Raw genomic sequence first — 16407 nt, 5'->3', positions numbered from 1 at the left:
GCCAGTTCGTCCTGTGTCATCATCGCCCATCCACTTTCGCACTTTGTCAGCTCAAATCAATTTCGCTTGGAACCAGACATGGAGTAAGGGTGCTGTGTGTTGTGTGTGTAGTGGTTCCAGTGGAGACAAAGTGGGCAACATTTCGCCGTACTGATGAGCACAGATGGCGCCTATTTCTGTTAGTTTCCGCGGCAAGTTGATTAAACTCGCGCGTCACTTTAATTGCCGTTGGGTTACTGTCGGCCTCTTACACGGCAACACGGCCCCCAACATGGCCAGCGCGTGCCTGTTTCCGAGGAGTATCATCCGGAGAGGAATGCGAAGTTTTTGCATCATATAGCAGTAAATCTGCTGCGTCAAGTCCTCACATGGCAGCCAAGAAAGTCAAAATAAACGTACAGCATACGAAAACAGAAACTTAAACGCAGCTTCTATAGGCTAGACACGAGACAGCTACAATTTAGACGACCACCGATTGGTAACCTGTACCGACTTTGACTGAATCATTGCAAAGACCCAGTGTCATCTCATAGTAATTGGTCTCCGTCTTGTAAGGCGCATACGGATACTGTATTAAGGAAGCAATCTGGGCTACTCCGTCGAATCCGTCCACAGGGAATCCCTGATCTAAAAACAAAAGGGCCAAGAGTTGTCACACCAGGCGCCGGCAACGTCCTTCGGGTCCCTCAACCGTACATGTAGATCTCGCCACAAAGGGAAATACGCACTCGACTCCTGGCCCACGGGTTTACATGTAGTGATCTCTCAAAGAGGAGCGAAAGCGAGCCAACATGACCTACTGTAGTTTGTACTCCGTGTGCCTGTAACCCTGCGTTTCCCGCGCCAGTCCAGCCCGTCTGTAGCATCAACCCACTAAAAAGCTGTATCGTTGAAACATTGCTGGATCTAGAGGCGAGGGAATCCATTTCGAGATGATATGAACCGTTATGGCAACCGCTAGTTTGGATGATTCCACCAATAAGGCAGCGTGGGTACATCATCATTCAAGCTTGTATATAAGGAAAGAAGATCAGCCTCTCTCGGCATTTCGCTATTCACATCCAGTCATTCGCAGCCCATTTTTCATTCATCATCTGTCGTTCTTTTCACTTCACCAACTACCAACATTCACTTCCAACTCCATCCACTATCACTACCGCCAAGATGCCTTCCACCACCCAGATGCTCTCCGCCCTGGCCGTCACGGCCGTCGCCGGCGTCCAGGCCGCCATGGGCCCGGCCTTCAGCACCGGTCCCGTCGCCTCCGACTCCTTCATCCGCGAAGCCACCTCCACCCTCGTCCTCCCCGCCGCCCCCTCCAACAACAAGGGCAGCGCCTCCCTCTGGGTCGGCATGGGCACCTCCAACGGCGACCTGATCCAGTCCATCGCCGACAACTCCAACTACGACAACACCGGTACCGACAAGTGGTCCATCTTCGCCTACACCCTTCTCAGCACCGGTGCCAACTCCCAGATGCCTGTTCAGACTGAGGGCACTGACGCCTCGGAGGGTGACAAGATCACCATGCACTGTAAGTTGCCCTCTTGAAATTTATGAGGTTGTGGCTTGTTGCTGACGAAGAATCAACCTACAGACAAGTTCGATGATGCTTCCCAGAACTACACCCAGACTGTCTCCATCAACGACAAGGTCGTCGCCACCCTGTCCACCAAGGATGGTGAGGCCCAGGGCTGGGGCAGCGCCGTTGAGTGCGCCGCCGAGGACTGCGGCACCGTCGGTGCTCACTGTAAGCTCACACTCCCTACCTACCCACCTATCATTATCATCCATCGTCAGAACAGTGCCTAACAACTTCTTACAACAGCCTGGATCAACACCAAGATCATCCTCGACAAGGCCGATGCCAACTACATCAACACCATGGGCAAGGGCAACGGCGTCACCGGCGACATGTCCACCAGCGACGGTGGCAAGACCTGGACTGTCACCACCATCGATATCCCCGAGTTCACCTTTGGACAGTAAATGTGCTAGGCCACTTCAAGAGCTGAGCTCGTTTGCCTCTGGAAGGGAAAAGTTTTTTCTTGTATTTTATACCATGCCTTCACACATACAACGCATCGCTGTACATACCCTGCTAGCCAAGATACCAAGTTGCGACTGTAAAATAACAAAAAACTTCAATGATCAACAATGCAACTTGCACATATCTGACGCCCCGCATCACCAATCTCGCATAATCCACTTCAACGTGTGAGTACATGTAGTCGCCCAGTGACGGCCCATCTGTGTACAGAGGGCTTTACAAAAAGGGTTGATTCTTTAGTTTCCTCAAATATGATTTCCATTCTCAGTTTGCACTTCAAGTCCCGTGGTACGTTGCCACCATTTGTGCTTCACTACTGTTGAAATCCCATCGTGAATCTGTGATACCCAGGTGTTTCTACCAGTGCAGGTCATAGTTCCAGCTCATTCTCCCCCGTGAAGCTTAATCCTCCATTCGAACATGCTTCATTTCTTCGGCCTTCATAATGTGTCCGAGTGGCAGAGCAATTAGGGGCCTTGAGGCTATTCCACGGCAGGAACAGATAGATTCCCTATTGGAAGAAGCCTTCGAATAACTCTCACTGATTCCCAAGAAATTTCGACGTTTTTGACCTAGGCTGGCATTGATGGAACCATCGAAGTCGTCTTCGGAATCATCCGTCTGATATTGATGAACGCGAGACTTAGCCCTGGGAGATTTCGTCAGTGCGAGGATTGATGTAGATACAATCCACGCCAGGGATCAGGTAGGAAAGCCACGTCAGTTCCTCGATGCAAAGGTCCAGCCGGGCTCTGCACCAGAGGCGACCACAAGGCACATTGTGACGGCCGGCAGTCTGTCTGAAAGCGGGGAAAATGTTAGCTTTTGGTTACTTCAAGAGAGGGCCAAGGGCGGGAAGTTGACATACCTAGGTTATGCCGCTGGCAGAGTCCTATCCAAAAGCCTTACCGCCCTTCTTCGAACACCTCTCTTTCTATAAAAGTTATTGCCCTTGGCCAGAGATCAGCCGGGCTTTGAAGTAAGGTACTTTGTGGAGCGGATATTGATGATGATGTGCATACTGTTCTTGAAGAATGCCAGTGCCTGCAGTCCAGGCTTGAAGTATTTGAACATCTTTGAACATGTTTCGAGCATTGTTGGCGGAGTGAAGTAGACTGCCTGGTAGACCCAGAATGTCGTCATGGAGCACATGAGCGAGGTGACGACTGCAAGAATAAGAAGCGATTGCTGAAGGATGCGATAGTCGTAAGTCGTTTGAGCAAAACATCCTGATCCAGTTTTCCGTGAACTAGACCAAGCCGCGCGAGTGTGGGCATTGCCGGTCGAGGTGGCGGCAAGGGGCGGTCGGCAATGGCGGTCGGCAAGGGCGTTGAGCCATTCGACAAGGTCACTGGCCCTGGCTTTCTCTGGCCCTACAAAGAAGCGATATTGCTGTCCCTGGGAACCCTCGGGCGGCGTCTTCATAACGGCCTCCAACCTCCTCTTGACGGCGTATCTGGCCGTCAAGATCTCCCGCGGCACCTGGGAGGGGCCTAAATAACTCGAGGGGATTCGCGACCGAACCCCCTCAAGCCATCGTATAAATTCGGCCACGTCCCTCCAGGCCATAACCACCTCAACGGTAGCAATGGTGCTCGCTGAGCTCGTGGCCAGTGGCGGGCCCATAGGCGAGAGGAGAAGCAGTGTTGGTATCTCTGCCTGCAAGGGAAGAAAGATTGCCGTGGTCTTTGTACTCTCCGTTTTCGGGGAGAGCTGTCGGGCCAAACCCCTGGCCGAACGGAGCGGTTGGTGTAGGTAGCCCCTTGGCACCATTCCAGCCAAGTACTGAGGTCCCTTCCCAACGCTGGAATACTAGTCGCCGTACCAACATGAAGAAGGCCGACTCAACCCGACATAATTGCCCTGAAGAGGGTTGAGAGGGTTTTCGAGCATCGCTTTGAGCATAGCTTGGAGTAGGCGAAGAAACAATGATGGCAATGGCCTTTCGAGCACACCGATGGTCGGGAGATTGCCGAGCGCATGGCCGATGATGAGTCCCCTTCTGCTATTTCAGCTCCGCCACCGTTGTTGATAGTTGAAAATGTTGTTGGACTTGGTGATTTGAACATTGTTTGAGCAAGACTCCAGGGCCAAGTAGTGTTACCAACAGGCTCTCCTCAGAACAAGGTGAACTTGTGGTGGACGCCACCCTTGTTATTCTCGCCTCCCTTGTGCCCGCCATCTGTTGACAACATAGAGTCCGTCGGAGTCTGAGGAAGAAAATGGGCCATTGGTTGAATTCTCTGCCATTGGGGCAAAGATGTAATTCGAACTAGATTGCGAACCGGGATTAGTCCTGTCTCGGGTCTTCGAGGCCAGAGGGAGGAAACTTACCATGTTCAGAACAGTGACATTCATGAAAGGTGTGATAAAGATGAAGCAACACCGCCGGTCTCAGTCTTGGAAGCCTCAGAGTGTCCAGCCCTTGGGCTCATATCGATTGTAGGCTGTCTGTGAGGTGCATGTGAGTGCAAACGGATCTCATTAGGCTAAAATAACCTCACAGACAGCCTACTTTGCGGGACATCTTGGAGTTGGCTGGATTGGTAGTGAGAAACCTATACAAAGTCAGTCTGATACCATCTCGGGTGACAGAAGCAGGGTTCGCATACCACATCTGTGTGCAGTTCATCGTCATGCTGCTGCTCTTTGCCATGCAGACCGTCACCCAGTCAACGAGTCTCTGAAACAGCTGGTAGCTACAAGTGACAACCTGATTTCTGCGGATGGTGATGGTGACGACCAGACTCGACGGAATTTGTTGAGAATATGCCACAGCGCCAGCGCTGAGTGAGACTATTGTTGGCTATTGGTGTCTCTTGTAGACAGGAAACAAATGCTTCGAGCCAGCTCCAAGTTATGAAGCATGTATTCGAGCAAGCAACTTGGATTCATCGAGCTCCGCCGTCCGATAGAAAGACTTGCGATGGAGTTAGCAGTTGCTCGGACGAGGATAGGAAGGGACGGATGATGAGTTACTTACAGCTGACTTGGTATTCTCGAGGTGAACAATTATTCCAACAATGAAAGTGAAGAAAACAGCCCTTTTACAAAGAGCGCTGAATGGGTATGAAGGGAAGGTGCCGATTTCTTCCGTCTGACGGCAAAACTTGCGATGGCATTAGTAATATCTCAGACGAAGGAAGGGACGAGGGGATAAAGACATACCCATTTCTTGGTGCTGGACTCAAAGCGTCCAAGAAGACAACTCAAGTTGAGTGAAAAAAGACATGAGACCGGGCTCGAGGTACCAAGTCCTTCCGTCCTAAAGGAAATCTTGCGATGGCATTAGCGGCTGCTCGGACGAACGAACGGGAAGAACACAGATGAAGACCTACCATCCTGCTTCGAGTTGAATTGGACGAAGAATTCGAACAAGGAATGGACAGAGTAGAAGAACTCCCCCGATGGCGGCGTTAAGAGGCGGTAGGAGTGGTGGGAGGGGAACCGCTTTGAGCTCAAGGTCAAGGACCTGAGTCGGGGTGGAGAGAAAAGAAAAGAAAGGAAGGGTGGGTGAAGTCGGGGAGAAAGGGCTGCCTTTTATAATGGGGAGGAGGGAGGGTGGGAGAATCTCAAAAGGGTCGTTCAACCGCCCTCACGTGATGAATGATCGTCTCAAAGACCCGACGGAAGGAGCAAAACGGACGAAGTGAGGGAATGGACGGCTGTGAAGCGGGATGAAATTTCGTCTAAGGAGGGGGGTGGAAGGTTGCACAATAGGAAGGAGGGCCTCATGATGGAGTAGGAATGGGCAGTTGAGCATCTCACCGACATATCTAAGGTACGGAGGCAGTGATAGTACTCAAGGAACTACCAAAGTTCATTCGGAGAAATAAGAAAAAGATGGGTGGCTATGAGGTTGATGATTATCTGGGAAGTTTTACGTCAAGACCAGTACCTAGGCATAGATGCTACGTGGCTTACTGATTCAAAGATGAGGGCATCCACATGCATGCTTCCTCGGAATGCTCTGCAATTATCATGGCATCAATCTAGAGAAATACCATGTTTAGTGCTTGGGCATTTTAAGCACCTGAGATGATGCCACAAGAGGCCTTTTCTACCCCAAGTCCTTATCAACTGTGCCGGGAGCTTGTAAGCTGATGCAACAACAAGAGCCATGGTTAGTTAGATTACTGTGACTTTTCTCGATTCAAACTATCCCAGGAGACGAAAAGAAATCAGACTTTGCATATCTTGGTTCCAATTTAATATCTTCTCGTGACAGAGCTGAGGTATCACACTATGGCTTCGTAAGTGACGCTTAAAGAGAGACGATGATTGGCCAATTGGGGAATGACATCGATGACGTAGCTCACTGGTCAACCACCTCGAAGCCCCAAACTCGCTCCCTTCCCTTTGTCTATTTGATTCAAAACACCATCGGCATCCTCATGATCCTCCTCTAGATGCTCCATCGACCACGCTTTCTCAATCTCGGCCTTCGACCCTCTTTCCGAGCTTCCATCATCTCCACGACTCCCATCCTCCAGCCCCTCAACCACAGCCATCGACTCCCCCGACGAACAACCCTCCACACCACAACAATGAGCTGGATGGACTCCTGGTCCCGGCCAGGCAAATCCCAAGCCACGCCCGCACCGTTCTACCTTCTCCCCAACGGCGACCAAATACCCTACTGCCGAACCTGCGGCCGTGTCATCTCCAGCCGCAAGACCACAGCATCAACCGCATCCTCCAGGTCAAACAACTCCAACAAGGACAAATCCTCCGAGGCACACAAACCAACCGCCGAAGCAAAATATTGCTCCTCCCGCTGCCGCGCAAAGAAACCAAGCCGTCTAGACAAGGAAATCGAACAAGTCTTCGTCCGCTTCCTCCAAGGCGAGGAAGAAATCCAAAGCGATGCAAAAGCAAAAACAAAGCCCAAAAAGACAAAGGGCGACACACGCATCCTCGTCCCCTGCGACGTTGTAGAAGAAACCTTCTTCGGCGAAAGAAAAGCCCCAAACCAAATCTACGGCCGCGGCAAAAACCGCGCCTCGCGTGTAATCACCGCTAAACCATCCTCCTCTGACAACGACGACGACGACGAGGGCATCTCCCTCCGCGACCGCCGATCCTACGACGAAGACGCGGGCGAGGATATCATCGATGAAATGCTAGGCCTAGACCGGAGCAAATCCACGGAGCTGGATCCCAGCGTGCAGGCAAGGCTCTCGGTGCGCAGCGGGACGAGGGTGAGGCCGCCGCAGGCGCAGAGCCAGGTGAATGGGAGCGTTGGCGGGGAGAAGGGACGGGCGGAGAGGATTGAGGAGACGGAGGAGATGAGGGAGAAGAGGGCGGAGGGGCAGAGGAAGGCGCATGAGAGGGAAATGGTGCGGTGTGCTGCCAGGAGGGGCGTTGTGTTTGGGTTTCTTGTGGGTGATGGCGAGGAGAGGAGGAAGTGTGAGGCTGTGAGGCAAGGCAAGGTGGTTGAGCCTAGTTTTGCAAAGGGGGATTGGTCTATTCGGTGGCGGGAGGATTGAATGATCGGCGTTGAGACTGGAGGAATCAGGTACATCACACATTGCATAAAGTAGACAAAAAAGATGAATGAACATGAATTCTACGCTGTATTAATTTTGTTTCCCGGTCGTGAACATACACATATACAAGCTCAAACGCTCCAGCATTCTCTGCTTTTTTTTACTCTAACAAGTCTCTTCTTCAAGTCTCTTCAAGTCTTTACAAATCTTGTGACTCTGAACTCAGGCTCTACGCTTTTTTACAGGAAGCTGGTGGCCAAGGTAATAGCAGTGGTATACACCATGCCCACAACGCCGAGGGTCATAAGGGCGTAATCGCAAATCTTTTGTTTTCTCGTCTCGGCGATGCCCTTGAGATGCAGGTAGGGCGGGTAAATGTAGACCAGGGGCACACACGCAAATGAGCCAATGAGCGCGACAAAACGGTCGAGGTTGGCGGAGCCGGCAATGGATATGGCGATGCAGAGGGCGACGAGGGAGGTGCGGAAAGCGTTCTTCTTCCACTTTGTCAGGAGATCCTTCTTGCCTGAGCGGTAGCCAAAGATCTTGGTCTCGATGATACGCATGGCGGGGAAGAGCTGGACGGGGTTGCCGACAAGGACAGCGAGAGCGTACATGAACTGTACGGCGTTGACGAGGCGGCTGTCTTGCGGGTAGTTGTCGATAATCTCAATCTTTGTGCGGTCTCCAAAGGTAGCGTAGCAGAGGGCGCCGACCGAGGTGAAGACGCAGGTGATGAGGAGCATGACGCCCGCCAACAACGGTTCAAAGTGCTCCGGCTTCTTCATGCTGGCCTGGATGGGAATGATGAGGCCGATGCCCTCGAATGTAAAGATGGAGGCGCCGATGGTGAGGGTGTAGGAGCTCGGGTTGAAGAGCTTGACGGAGGGATCCATGCCGCGGGTGGCAAGAGCCGAAATATCGTACCACCAGATGTATCCTACACCGATGATGATGAAGACATCAGCGAGAAGGGCAGCGGGGCCGAGCTTAGAGATGTTGCGGATGAAGGCGAGGGGCACAATGACGATGGCCTGCAGAGCAATGAGGGCGGTTGAGTCGAGGGGGTTCGCGCCACCCGTGACTGCCTTCAAGAATGAGAACCAGTTGTCGGCAACAAACACAAGACCGGTGCAGACGAAGCCAATCTGCGAGAGCGTGATGGACGCCAAGATGAGGGAGCGCATGCGCGGGCCTGAAATTTCCTTGCCGAGATCACCATAACCACCGCCGTAACGGGTGCGGCACTGCAGGAGCAGGTGGAAAGCAGCCATGGAAATCGCGGCCACGACGAGCATGGTCAGAGAGGAGAACAGGATGCCACCGTTCTTGAAGGCCTTGGGCAAGAACATGATACCCGTGCCAATGAAGGCCTTGAGGGTTGTGAAGAAGGTCTTTGTGGTGCTGGCATCGCCGGCCTTTTTGGCGAAGCGCGAGGACCGTCGTCTTCCCAGCAGCGGACGGGTCTCGTTAGGTGCACCGCGGGGTCTGTCTTGTGCCTCCTCTTCATCCTCGTCGTCCGAGACAATGGCCTCCTCGTCTGAATCGGCGAGATCCTCACCAGCGAAGGAGCCGTAAAAGTCGAGGAACTCGACAAAGTTGCGGGTAATGGGGAGGGTTGCAGCGGTATAGTTGTGTTTCTGCATGACAAACTGGCGACGGAAGCCCTGGGGTAGAAGCATCTCGGCGGCGGGCAGATCGGACTCGTGGCCGGACTCGGTACGGCGCGGGTGGGAGAATGTCTGGGCGCGCTTCAAGGTTTGTTCCCTCGCCGAAATCTTGAAGAGGTCGCGATGCATGTCGCCGCCGGGGAGAAGGAGGGAGGATGCCTCCTCGAGGTTGTCGCCGTCGTCATTTTCGGTGGCGGGGAGGTTCGGGGCCGAGTTGGAGTTTATGTGGGCGAGATCACCGTTGGAGAGATTCCGAGTGCCGTCGAAGCTCGTGCCGTAGCCTGAGGGGAGGTGGTTTGCGATTACGGCACTGCGCAGCCGCTCCTCTGTGGATGAGGGTGTGTCGGACATGGCGATGTTTTTTGTGGTGACGATTAGAAGTGGCGGTGGCTTTGATGATGTGGTGATGATGCTGGTGGGTGGAAGGATTTGGGGTAAACAACAACGACGGATGCTGGGAACTAGAAGAAATTGGAGGTCAAGTCTACGCTTGTGAGCATCCCCGGGCTATGCAAAGATGCAATTGAAACGATGAAGAAAGATGCAGAAGACGTGGAGAGAGAGCCGAACACTGAGGGAGGGTTGCCTCGGTTCAAAGTTGAGTGTTTGAGCTCGCGGACTACGAGGATGCGGTCGCAGCTCTAGTCATGGGATCGTGGGGAATTGGGAATTGGAGAGGATGGGAAGAAAGTGTGAAAAGCTTCAACGTTGTTTTTCAAGGTCGGTCAATGTTTGGTGTGGACACTTGACTTAGGTTGGTGAAGCTCGAGCCGCTTGCGGACCCCACTGCGGATTCATGCATGGGAGGGTAGCCGAGTATACAGAACGATAGAGAGATACTTGTGATGGATGGGGTAGCTGGGCAAGAAAAGATGAGAAGACGGTGGAGTGAAGAAGTTTGTGTGAAGTCGTCATCTATCGCGGGGGTGGGGGAAGAGACAAGGTGGAAAAAAAGAAAAAGAAACCAAGGAGAGAAGAGCGGGAACACAGGAAAGACCTGGTTCGAAAAGTTGCAGACGAGGAGGAGCTATGCCGCATGGGGTTTACTGCGTAAGGGCGTCTCTCACTCACACTTTCTCTGCTCTCTATGTTTCTCTCTCTCACTCTCACTCTCCACACTCACCCATGAGACCAAGGATCGTGAGAAAAAGATACGTCAGTCCGCAGGAACAAGCGCGACTTCTGGGGCCGCGAGAACGGCACCAATGGCCACCAGAGGGGGGCGCCTAGCTTGACCAACTGTTTAACCTGCCACGCACCACACAACTTTTCGCCTGTCGGTGGATATGTTCAATGATGAACCCCCCGGACAGGAGGACCTGCTGCCAGGTTCTGGCGGTGAGGCAGTCACATTGGACTTTGAAAGTCGCGAATGGGTGATGACAGACAGGACTGAAGAAAAGAGTTCGATACTTGGACTTCTCTCACGGTCCCGTCCTTGTGGGGTGAGACACCAAGCTCAGACAGGGCCCAGGGGAGAGACACGAGATCACGTTACCCTTCACAGACCTGTCTCGGTCTGCAGTACGGAGTAGATTGCTCGTCATCATGGATCTGTCCCAGACATGTCTTCTACATGACACTTGCTATTCTGGGCGTTGGAAATGCATTCCTCTGCCTTGCTGTATGTGTCAATGCAATGCATCAATGTCACTCTTATTCTTCATCATGAAATTCACCCAGTGGCTCACTCTCACTCCGTCACTCACTTTCAGGTTCTCACACGAAATCTCACAGCGGGGCCGCCAATGACGCCACCCGACGGACCCCTTGAAAGTGAGACTAAAAAAATGAGAAAAGTCGAGGCCTTGCAGACTTGCAGAAGCGAAATTCAAAAACAGATCCCAACCACACAACCCAATGCCCGAGCAACGATCGGGTCTTGTCCGATGCTAACCAGCGGTCAGCATCACATGGTCCATGCCATCCAGGTACTGTGAGGACCAAATCGTCGCCTCTCACTGACCCACGTGGATTTATTTTGATGGATCACAGACCGCCGCGGGAATAGCCTCACTCACTCATACATCCATCTACTGACCTTACTCATACACCGACCGATCGAATGAAACCTCAAATGGTGTCATCCAGAGCCCTTCTTCACTCATCGGCCAGTGTCTCATTTCGTCAGTCTCGAGTGAGACCAAGACCTCGTCGCGATTCCCTCTGCCGAGACACATGTTTGCTTTTTGCCGCTGGAATGCTCTTGTTTCGCGGAAAGGGTTTCTCTCCCATATCCGAGACCTGGACTGGACCCTCAATCGCCCCCTTTCGAAAGGAAAAGGCATCATAAGATGGGCGACCTCACTGCTGCATAGCTGCTTGCAGACTTCTTCGCATTCCATCCTCACAACCTCACCTTCAATCCAGGCAAACACGTGCACCATGCGCCTGCGAGCAGCTTCGTGAAAAAAAAACAGCCAAGGCCAGCTGAATACTTGATTCTTCCCTTCTCATATGCCTTCTAGAAGTCTAGAACTAGATTTCGAGGCTGAAAACGGGGGGTGGGTTCTTTGTTTTTCATCAGCATTCCTCATCCACCCCAATCTGCATCTCGACCCGACGCTCATGACCCTTTCCCGGTGATGCTCAACACAATCATCGTCGACTGTCATGCTCACTCTGCACCACCACTACTACTGGCACTGGGAATACCCTTCACAACCGTCAGCACACTCAATCAAACACACAGAAGCATCTTAGCACTCACAGTCATTGACCTTGACACACGTGAACGAACTCGCGCACTATCCCAACAAAAAGTCAGCACTCAGCTCAGTCTACTCCATATCACACCGTGGCAACATACCGCAGTCGGTCCCGTCCAGTTGAGCCCTCCGCATTGGCCCCACTGAGGTGCCGTCCCGGATCCTCCGGCTGCCGTGGTCGTCGTCGCTGCCGCTGTGGAAGTCCGCAGCGTCGTAGATGCACGGCTCGTTGTCGCGGGAACCGTCGCAGCAGCTGAAGAGCTGACCGGTGTCTAGAGTAACAGTCAGCTTGTCTACACCGGCCCTTCGCTCCTGTCGATTCTTACCACGAAACCGAACCACTTGAGGTCTTCTTCCGGAAACACATCAATCGAATGGGTCACGCCCGTACCCAGGAACGTCTTATGAATGAAAGATCAACATGTTGCCTCAACCAGTGTTCAGAGCATCAAAACTCACCTGCAACTTATCCCCAAACACGTACTTGGTATACGGGCTCCTAGGAAAGTCCGCCGTTGACGACTGCGGCGTCGCAGAGTACCCAAACACCCCCGTCCACTCCTTGATCGTCTCGTAGTAGTTTTGCACGTTCAACGTCTCGTCCGCCATGCCGTGGTAGATTTGCATCTTGGGCCGCGCCCCCGTGTACCCCGGGTACATGTTGTACACGACGTTGGCCCACTGCTGCTGCGTCCAGATGGACTGGCCCGTTGAGCACGTCGAGTTCCAAAAGTCGGGGATGTCGTCCGCGGACATGAAGCAACCGGCCGGAACGCCGGCGTAGGCGATGCCGGCTGCGAAGACGTCGGGGTACGTCGCCGCCAGGACGTTCTACGAGCTCACGAGGATCACCTATCAGCATACTTGACAAGGAGAGGACACGAGACTGTGAGCAAAAGTCAAGAACATACCGTCATCATGGCACCAGACGAAATGCCAGTCGCATACACCTTACTCTTATCCGCCCCATACTGCGCAATCACAAAGCTCACCATGTTGGCAATGGAGTTACTCGCGCCACCCCCGCCGTGCGTCAGCGTCATCTTGCTCGCCACGTCCCAGCAGTTGTCGCGCGTGTACGGCGTCTGCGGATAGATGACGATATACCCGTACGTCTCGGCGTACCGCGCCCACTGGCTGCCCTGGTAGTACGCCTGCGCGCTGCCGCTGCACCAGTGGATGCCCACCACGACGGCGGGCTTGGCGGCGAGGTTCTGCGGCACGTAGAGCCACATGCGCGTGCCTGTCGGGTTCGAGCCGTAGTCTGTCACCTCGGTGAAGGTTGCGCGGGGGACGACTTCGGCGCCGAGGGCTACGGTGAGGAGGGTGAGGGCCCAGAGGGCCATGCTCAGGATGGACTTCATCTTGGCGATGGTTTGATGTGAGGTGAACGGGTGAACGACGAGCATTTCCCTTCGCGGGATGCGTGATGAGGGTTCTATTGGTGATTTTATCTATTCATCGCCAAGTACCGTCTTGCAGGTTTCCGCAGATATGGCCTGCTTCAATGGGTGCTCCGGATCGTAAGCCTCCGTATCCGTGAGCCAAGTAGCATCGCGGCGATCAGGCTTGCACACCCCCCGCCACTCCTCGGCTGTATCCGTACCACTCTTCCAGTCGAGGGTTTCTTTGATGTATGTTTACCAATACTAAGCTTTCGCCCCTGTTTCTGCCCTATCCTCCCATCCCTCATCCCTCTCCCATGTAGAACTTGTTCGTGACCAAGGCCGGAGATGCGGCCGCCCCCCTCCTTGCCCCTCCATCACGGTGGTCGGCCCTTGGATCCCATACCTATTCAACTCTACTCGGAGGTATCTGCCGACTGCCTCCTAGAAAAGACGACAGGAATTTTCGGCTTGTAGCTTCATTCAAGGCGATGAGGTATGCAGAAAAATCAGCATAGTCAACCTTCTCCGATGATGATTGAGCTTCTCGAGCCGACCCCGCAATGTAGCCCTCAGCGCGGAAACTTCTTCCGCCAATCGCTTGGGCGGAGATTCCCGTTCCTGGGAATTCGACTGCGCTGAGGCTCCGCGGTCAATTTGGGAACCAAAAATATCTAGCTTGGATACGTGGTATTAGTGCTACCCAAAAGTGAAGCTTATTGACGAGAAGTTTCTCGGTTTCGCATCGCTGCTCGTCGAGCCGAAGTCCCGGGTCTGTCGATATTTCACACGCTTTTCATCTTATCCAAACAACTTCTAGTGTTGCTTTGGCGAAGACTCTACATTTGAAAGACGAACTGATTTCATTTGTTACTCTCCATCAGTAATCTTGAGGCGTTTGTCTGCAGGCTCATCTTCCATCCCAAGCATCTACTAGAAAGCAATGTCTTGTGCCTCGTCGCCTGGACCCATACCCCTCGCACCCGATGTGCCACACAAGCCCCAGAAAAGCCTCCATACATGTACTCTTGAACCTCAGATCACATCCTTTCGACGCCTGATCAGAACCTTCGCCCTAGGATTCGCCAGAGTAGAGAACCCAAAGCGCATAGGCTCAACGGTACTCTTGTCCACATCATCAGCCAGCTTGAACTCATACTCGAGCAAGATATGCGACATGATCAGCTTCGCGGAACTGGCGCCGAAGAACCGACCCGGGCACGTATGAGAGCCGAGCCCGAAGCCCATGTGCTCCGGCGAAACGCTCGCGAGCTGCGCGTTGTGCTCGTTGTTGCCGCCCTCGCGCATCCGGAGGAAGCGTCGGCCGTCAAAGGTTTTTGGGTTTGGATAGATCTCCTGCGATTGTGAAAGTTAGTCATCAGGTTTCAGTGGACGGTCGGCAAGAAATATAGTGTCTTACGGGATCCCACATGTTTGCCGATGATACAGCAACGCCGGTCGTCTTGGGCAGCACGGTGCCGTCGCTCAATTTCACGTCATCTTCCATCACACGCCTCCCAAGAGCCACTGTCGAGATATCAGCAAAAGAGCGATAGCGCAGAAGGAGAAGGCATACCTGAAGCGATGGGTTTAAGACGCAGCGTCTCTTTGAGCACACTGTCCAAAAGCCTCAGGTTATATAACGTCGAGCTCTTCCACCCATCCCTCGTCTCCCTCAGAATCTCCTCCCTCAAAGCCTCCGTCACCTCTGGATTCACGCACAAATCCAGCAAATTCTGGGACACCATATCCGTACTCGACGCGTTCGCAAGAATCGACAACCCCAGCTGCTGAAACGCCGCATTCTGCGCCGTCCGATCCTGCTGCTTCCTCGCCAGCTTCTCGATCCACGCCAACGCGTTATCAAACACCACACCGCCCATCACCGCTTCCTGTTCTCTCCGCTTCTGCTGGATCGGCTCGATGGCCTGTCGCGCGGTGGAGAGCATCTGGCGCAGCTCACGGCAGCAGGGGAGGAACCAGTGCACGAAGCGTCGGATGGGGGCAGGGTAGGACCGGAGGACTTTTGCGGCGGCCATAGCTTTTTGGGGGTAGTTTATGGTAATGCTGAGCCATGTTGGGTCGCGGCAGAGTTCGGGGCCGAGGAAGACTAGAGCGGAGACGCGGGCGACGACTTGGGCGATTGTTGGGGCGAGGGTGATTTCGTGCCATTCTGAGGGCGGTGTTAGACAGGCTGCAGTGAGGGTGATGAGATCGATGGGTGGTGGTTAGGTATACCTTCGTTGTCGGTGAAGACGTCTTTCAGAGCGCTGGCTGCTTCGTCTGCGAGTGGTTGGGATAACTTGGCTGCAAGGTCGCGGTGAGCACAACTTGGGAGACTTGTTGGGTTCTTCAGACTCACCAACGTCACTCTGAGTGAGGTGAGTTCGAATCATCTCACGAATGAGCTCGCTTCCTGAGCTAAAGTACGGCTCGAAGCCTGGTGTCCCAGCCTGCCAGTAAGCCAAGAGAAACTCTGTCGAGCTTAAGCGGTTGTCATTCTTCACGTCGTGACAGAATTCAGGCGCCAGGACTGTGAGGGTGCTGCCCTGGCCTGTAAAGACCCTGAACGGCTTACCGCCGTATTCCTTGGCCCCTTTGGCGAGGAGGGCTCTCCCGCCAGTCAGGTATTCCTCCTTGGTCTTATTGATGACTGGGTAGATCTCGACATCTTGAAACTTGTGCCGGAGAGGTGCCGCGATGACTGAAGCAATCACGAGGAAGACTAGCCAATAGAGACCAGCATGAGATGCAGGGAGCGACGAGGATAGCTTCAAAGTAGCAAACTCTGCCCAGCTGGGTGATGTGGTTGAGGCGTTCGTGTCCATAATGAAGTGATGAGAGCTAGAAGTGATGACGGTTTGAGGGCGGTTTGGGACTGGAAGCTCTTCCCAGTACAGGTGGCTGTTCACGAATTAAAGCCCAGGCTTCAAGACTCACATTCACAAACTCTTTAAATTTGATCCATTCCCTATCAGATTGAATAAACCTTTTCCTTCAATCCGACTACCACTTACTTTTGGCTTCAAATTTGACCAGGCTCAATGTACCTGATAAACTTATTGTTCAACCTTTTCTTGACGATCCTCGTTTGCGAAGTTTACG

At 53.2% G+C, this 16407-nt stretch overlaps 6 protein-coding genes across 6 annotated transcripts; 2 read left to right on the top strand and 4 right to left on the bottom strand.

Moving 5' to 3' along the window:
* Nucleotides 1–1164: 1164 nt before the first annotated feature.
* On the top strand, nt 1165–1989 carry N0V96_009060 (uncharacterized protein; the record flags this gene model as incomplete). Its single annotated transcript, XM_053188998.2, has 3 exons — nt 1165–1534; nt 1598–1750; nt 1829–1989. The coding sequence occupies 3 exons, from the start codon at nt 1165–1167 to the stop codon at nt 1987–1989; spliced, it is 684 nt and encodes a 227-aa protein (XP_053053764.1).
* A 1024-nt stretch (nt 1990–3013) lies between these two features.
* Nucleotides 3014–3676, bottom strand: N0V96_009059 (uncharacterized protein; the record flags this gene model as incomplete). The annotated part of the gene is made up of 1 exon (XM_053188997.2): nt 3014–3676. The coding sequence occupies one exon, from the start codon at nt 3674–3676 to the stop codon at nt 3014–3016; it is 663 nt and encodes a 220-aa protein (XP_053053763.2).
* A 2921-nt stretch (nt 3677–6597) lies between these two features.
* Nucleotides 6598–7539, top strand: N0V96_009058 (uncharacterized protein; the record flags this gene model as incomplete). Its single annotated transcript, XM_053188996.2, has 1 exon — nt 6598–7539. One exon carries the CDS (start codon nt 6598–6600, stop codon nt 7537–7539), a length of 942 nt encoding a protein of 313 aa, XP_053053762.2.
* A 239-nt stretch (nt 7540–7778) lies between these two features.
* On the bottom strand, nt 7779–9560 carry N0V96_009057 (uncharacterized protein; the record flags this gene model as incomplete). The annotated part of the gene is made up of 1 exon (XM_053188995.2): nt 7779–9560. One exon carries the CDS (start codon nt 9558–9560, stop codon nt 7779–7781), a length of 1782 nt encoding a protein of 593 aa, XP_053053761.2.
* A 2650-nt stretch (nt 9561–12210) lies between these two features.
* Nucleotides 12211–13281, bottom strand: N0V96_009056 (uncharacterized protein; the record flags this gene model as incomplete). The annotated part of the gene is made up of 3 exons (XM_065758529.1): nt 12211–12318; nt 12377–12748; nt 12829–13281. The coding sequence occupies 3 exons, from the start codon at nt 13279–13281 to the stop codon at nt 12211–12213; spliced, it is 933 nt and encodes a 310-aa protein (XP_065612922.1).
* A 1056-nt stretch (nt 13282–14337) lies between these two features.
* Nucleotides 14338–16130, bottom strand: N0V96_009055 (uncharacterized protein; the record flags this gene model as incomplete). The annotated part of the gene is made up of 5 exons (XM_065758528.1): nt 14338–14658; nt 14723–14829; nt 14879–15475; nt 15541–15609; nt 15665–16130. The coding sequence occupies 5 exons, from the start codon at nt 16128–16130 to the stop codon at nt 14338–14340; spliced, it is 1560 nt and encodes a 519-aa protein (XP_065612921.1).
* Nucleotides 16131–16407: the final 277 nt, after the last annotated feature.

Source organism: Colletotrichum fioriniae (assembly GCF_027942845.1).
Source record: "Colletotrichum fioriniae strain IMI 355084 chromosome Unknown scaffold_11, whole genome shotgun sequence".
Taxonomy (NCBI): domain Eukaryota; kingdom Fungi; phylum Ascomycota; class Sordariomycetes; order Glomerellales; family Glomerellaceae; genus Colletotrichum; species Colletotrichum fioriniae.
The sequence above is the reverse complement of the archived record's forward strand: the minus strand, read 5'-3'. Positions and strand labels throughout refer to the sequence as shown.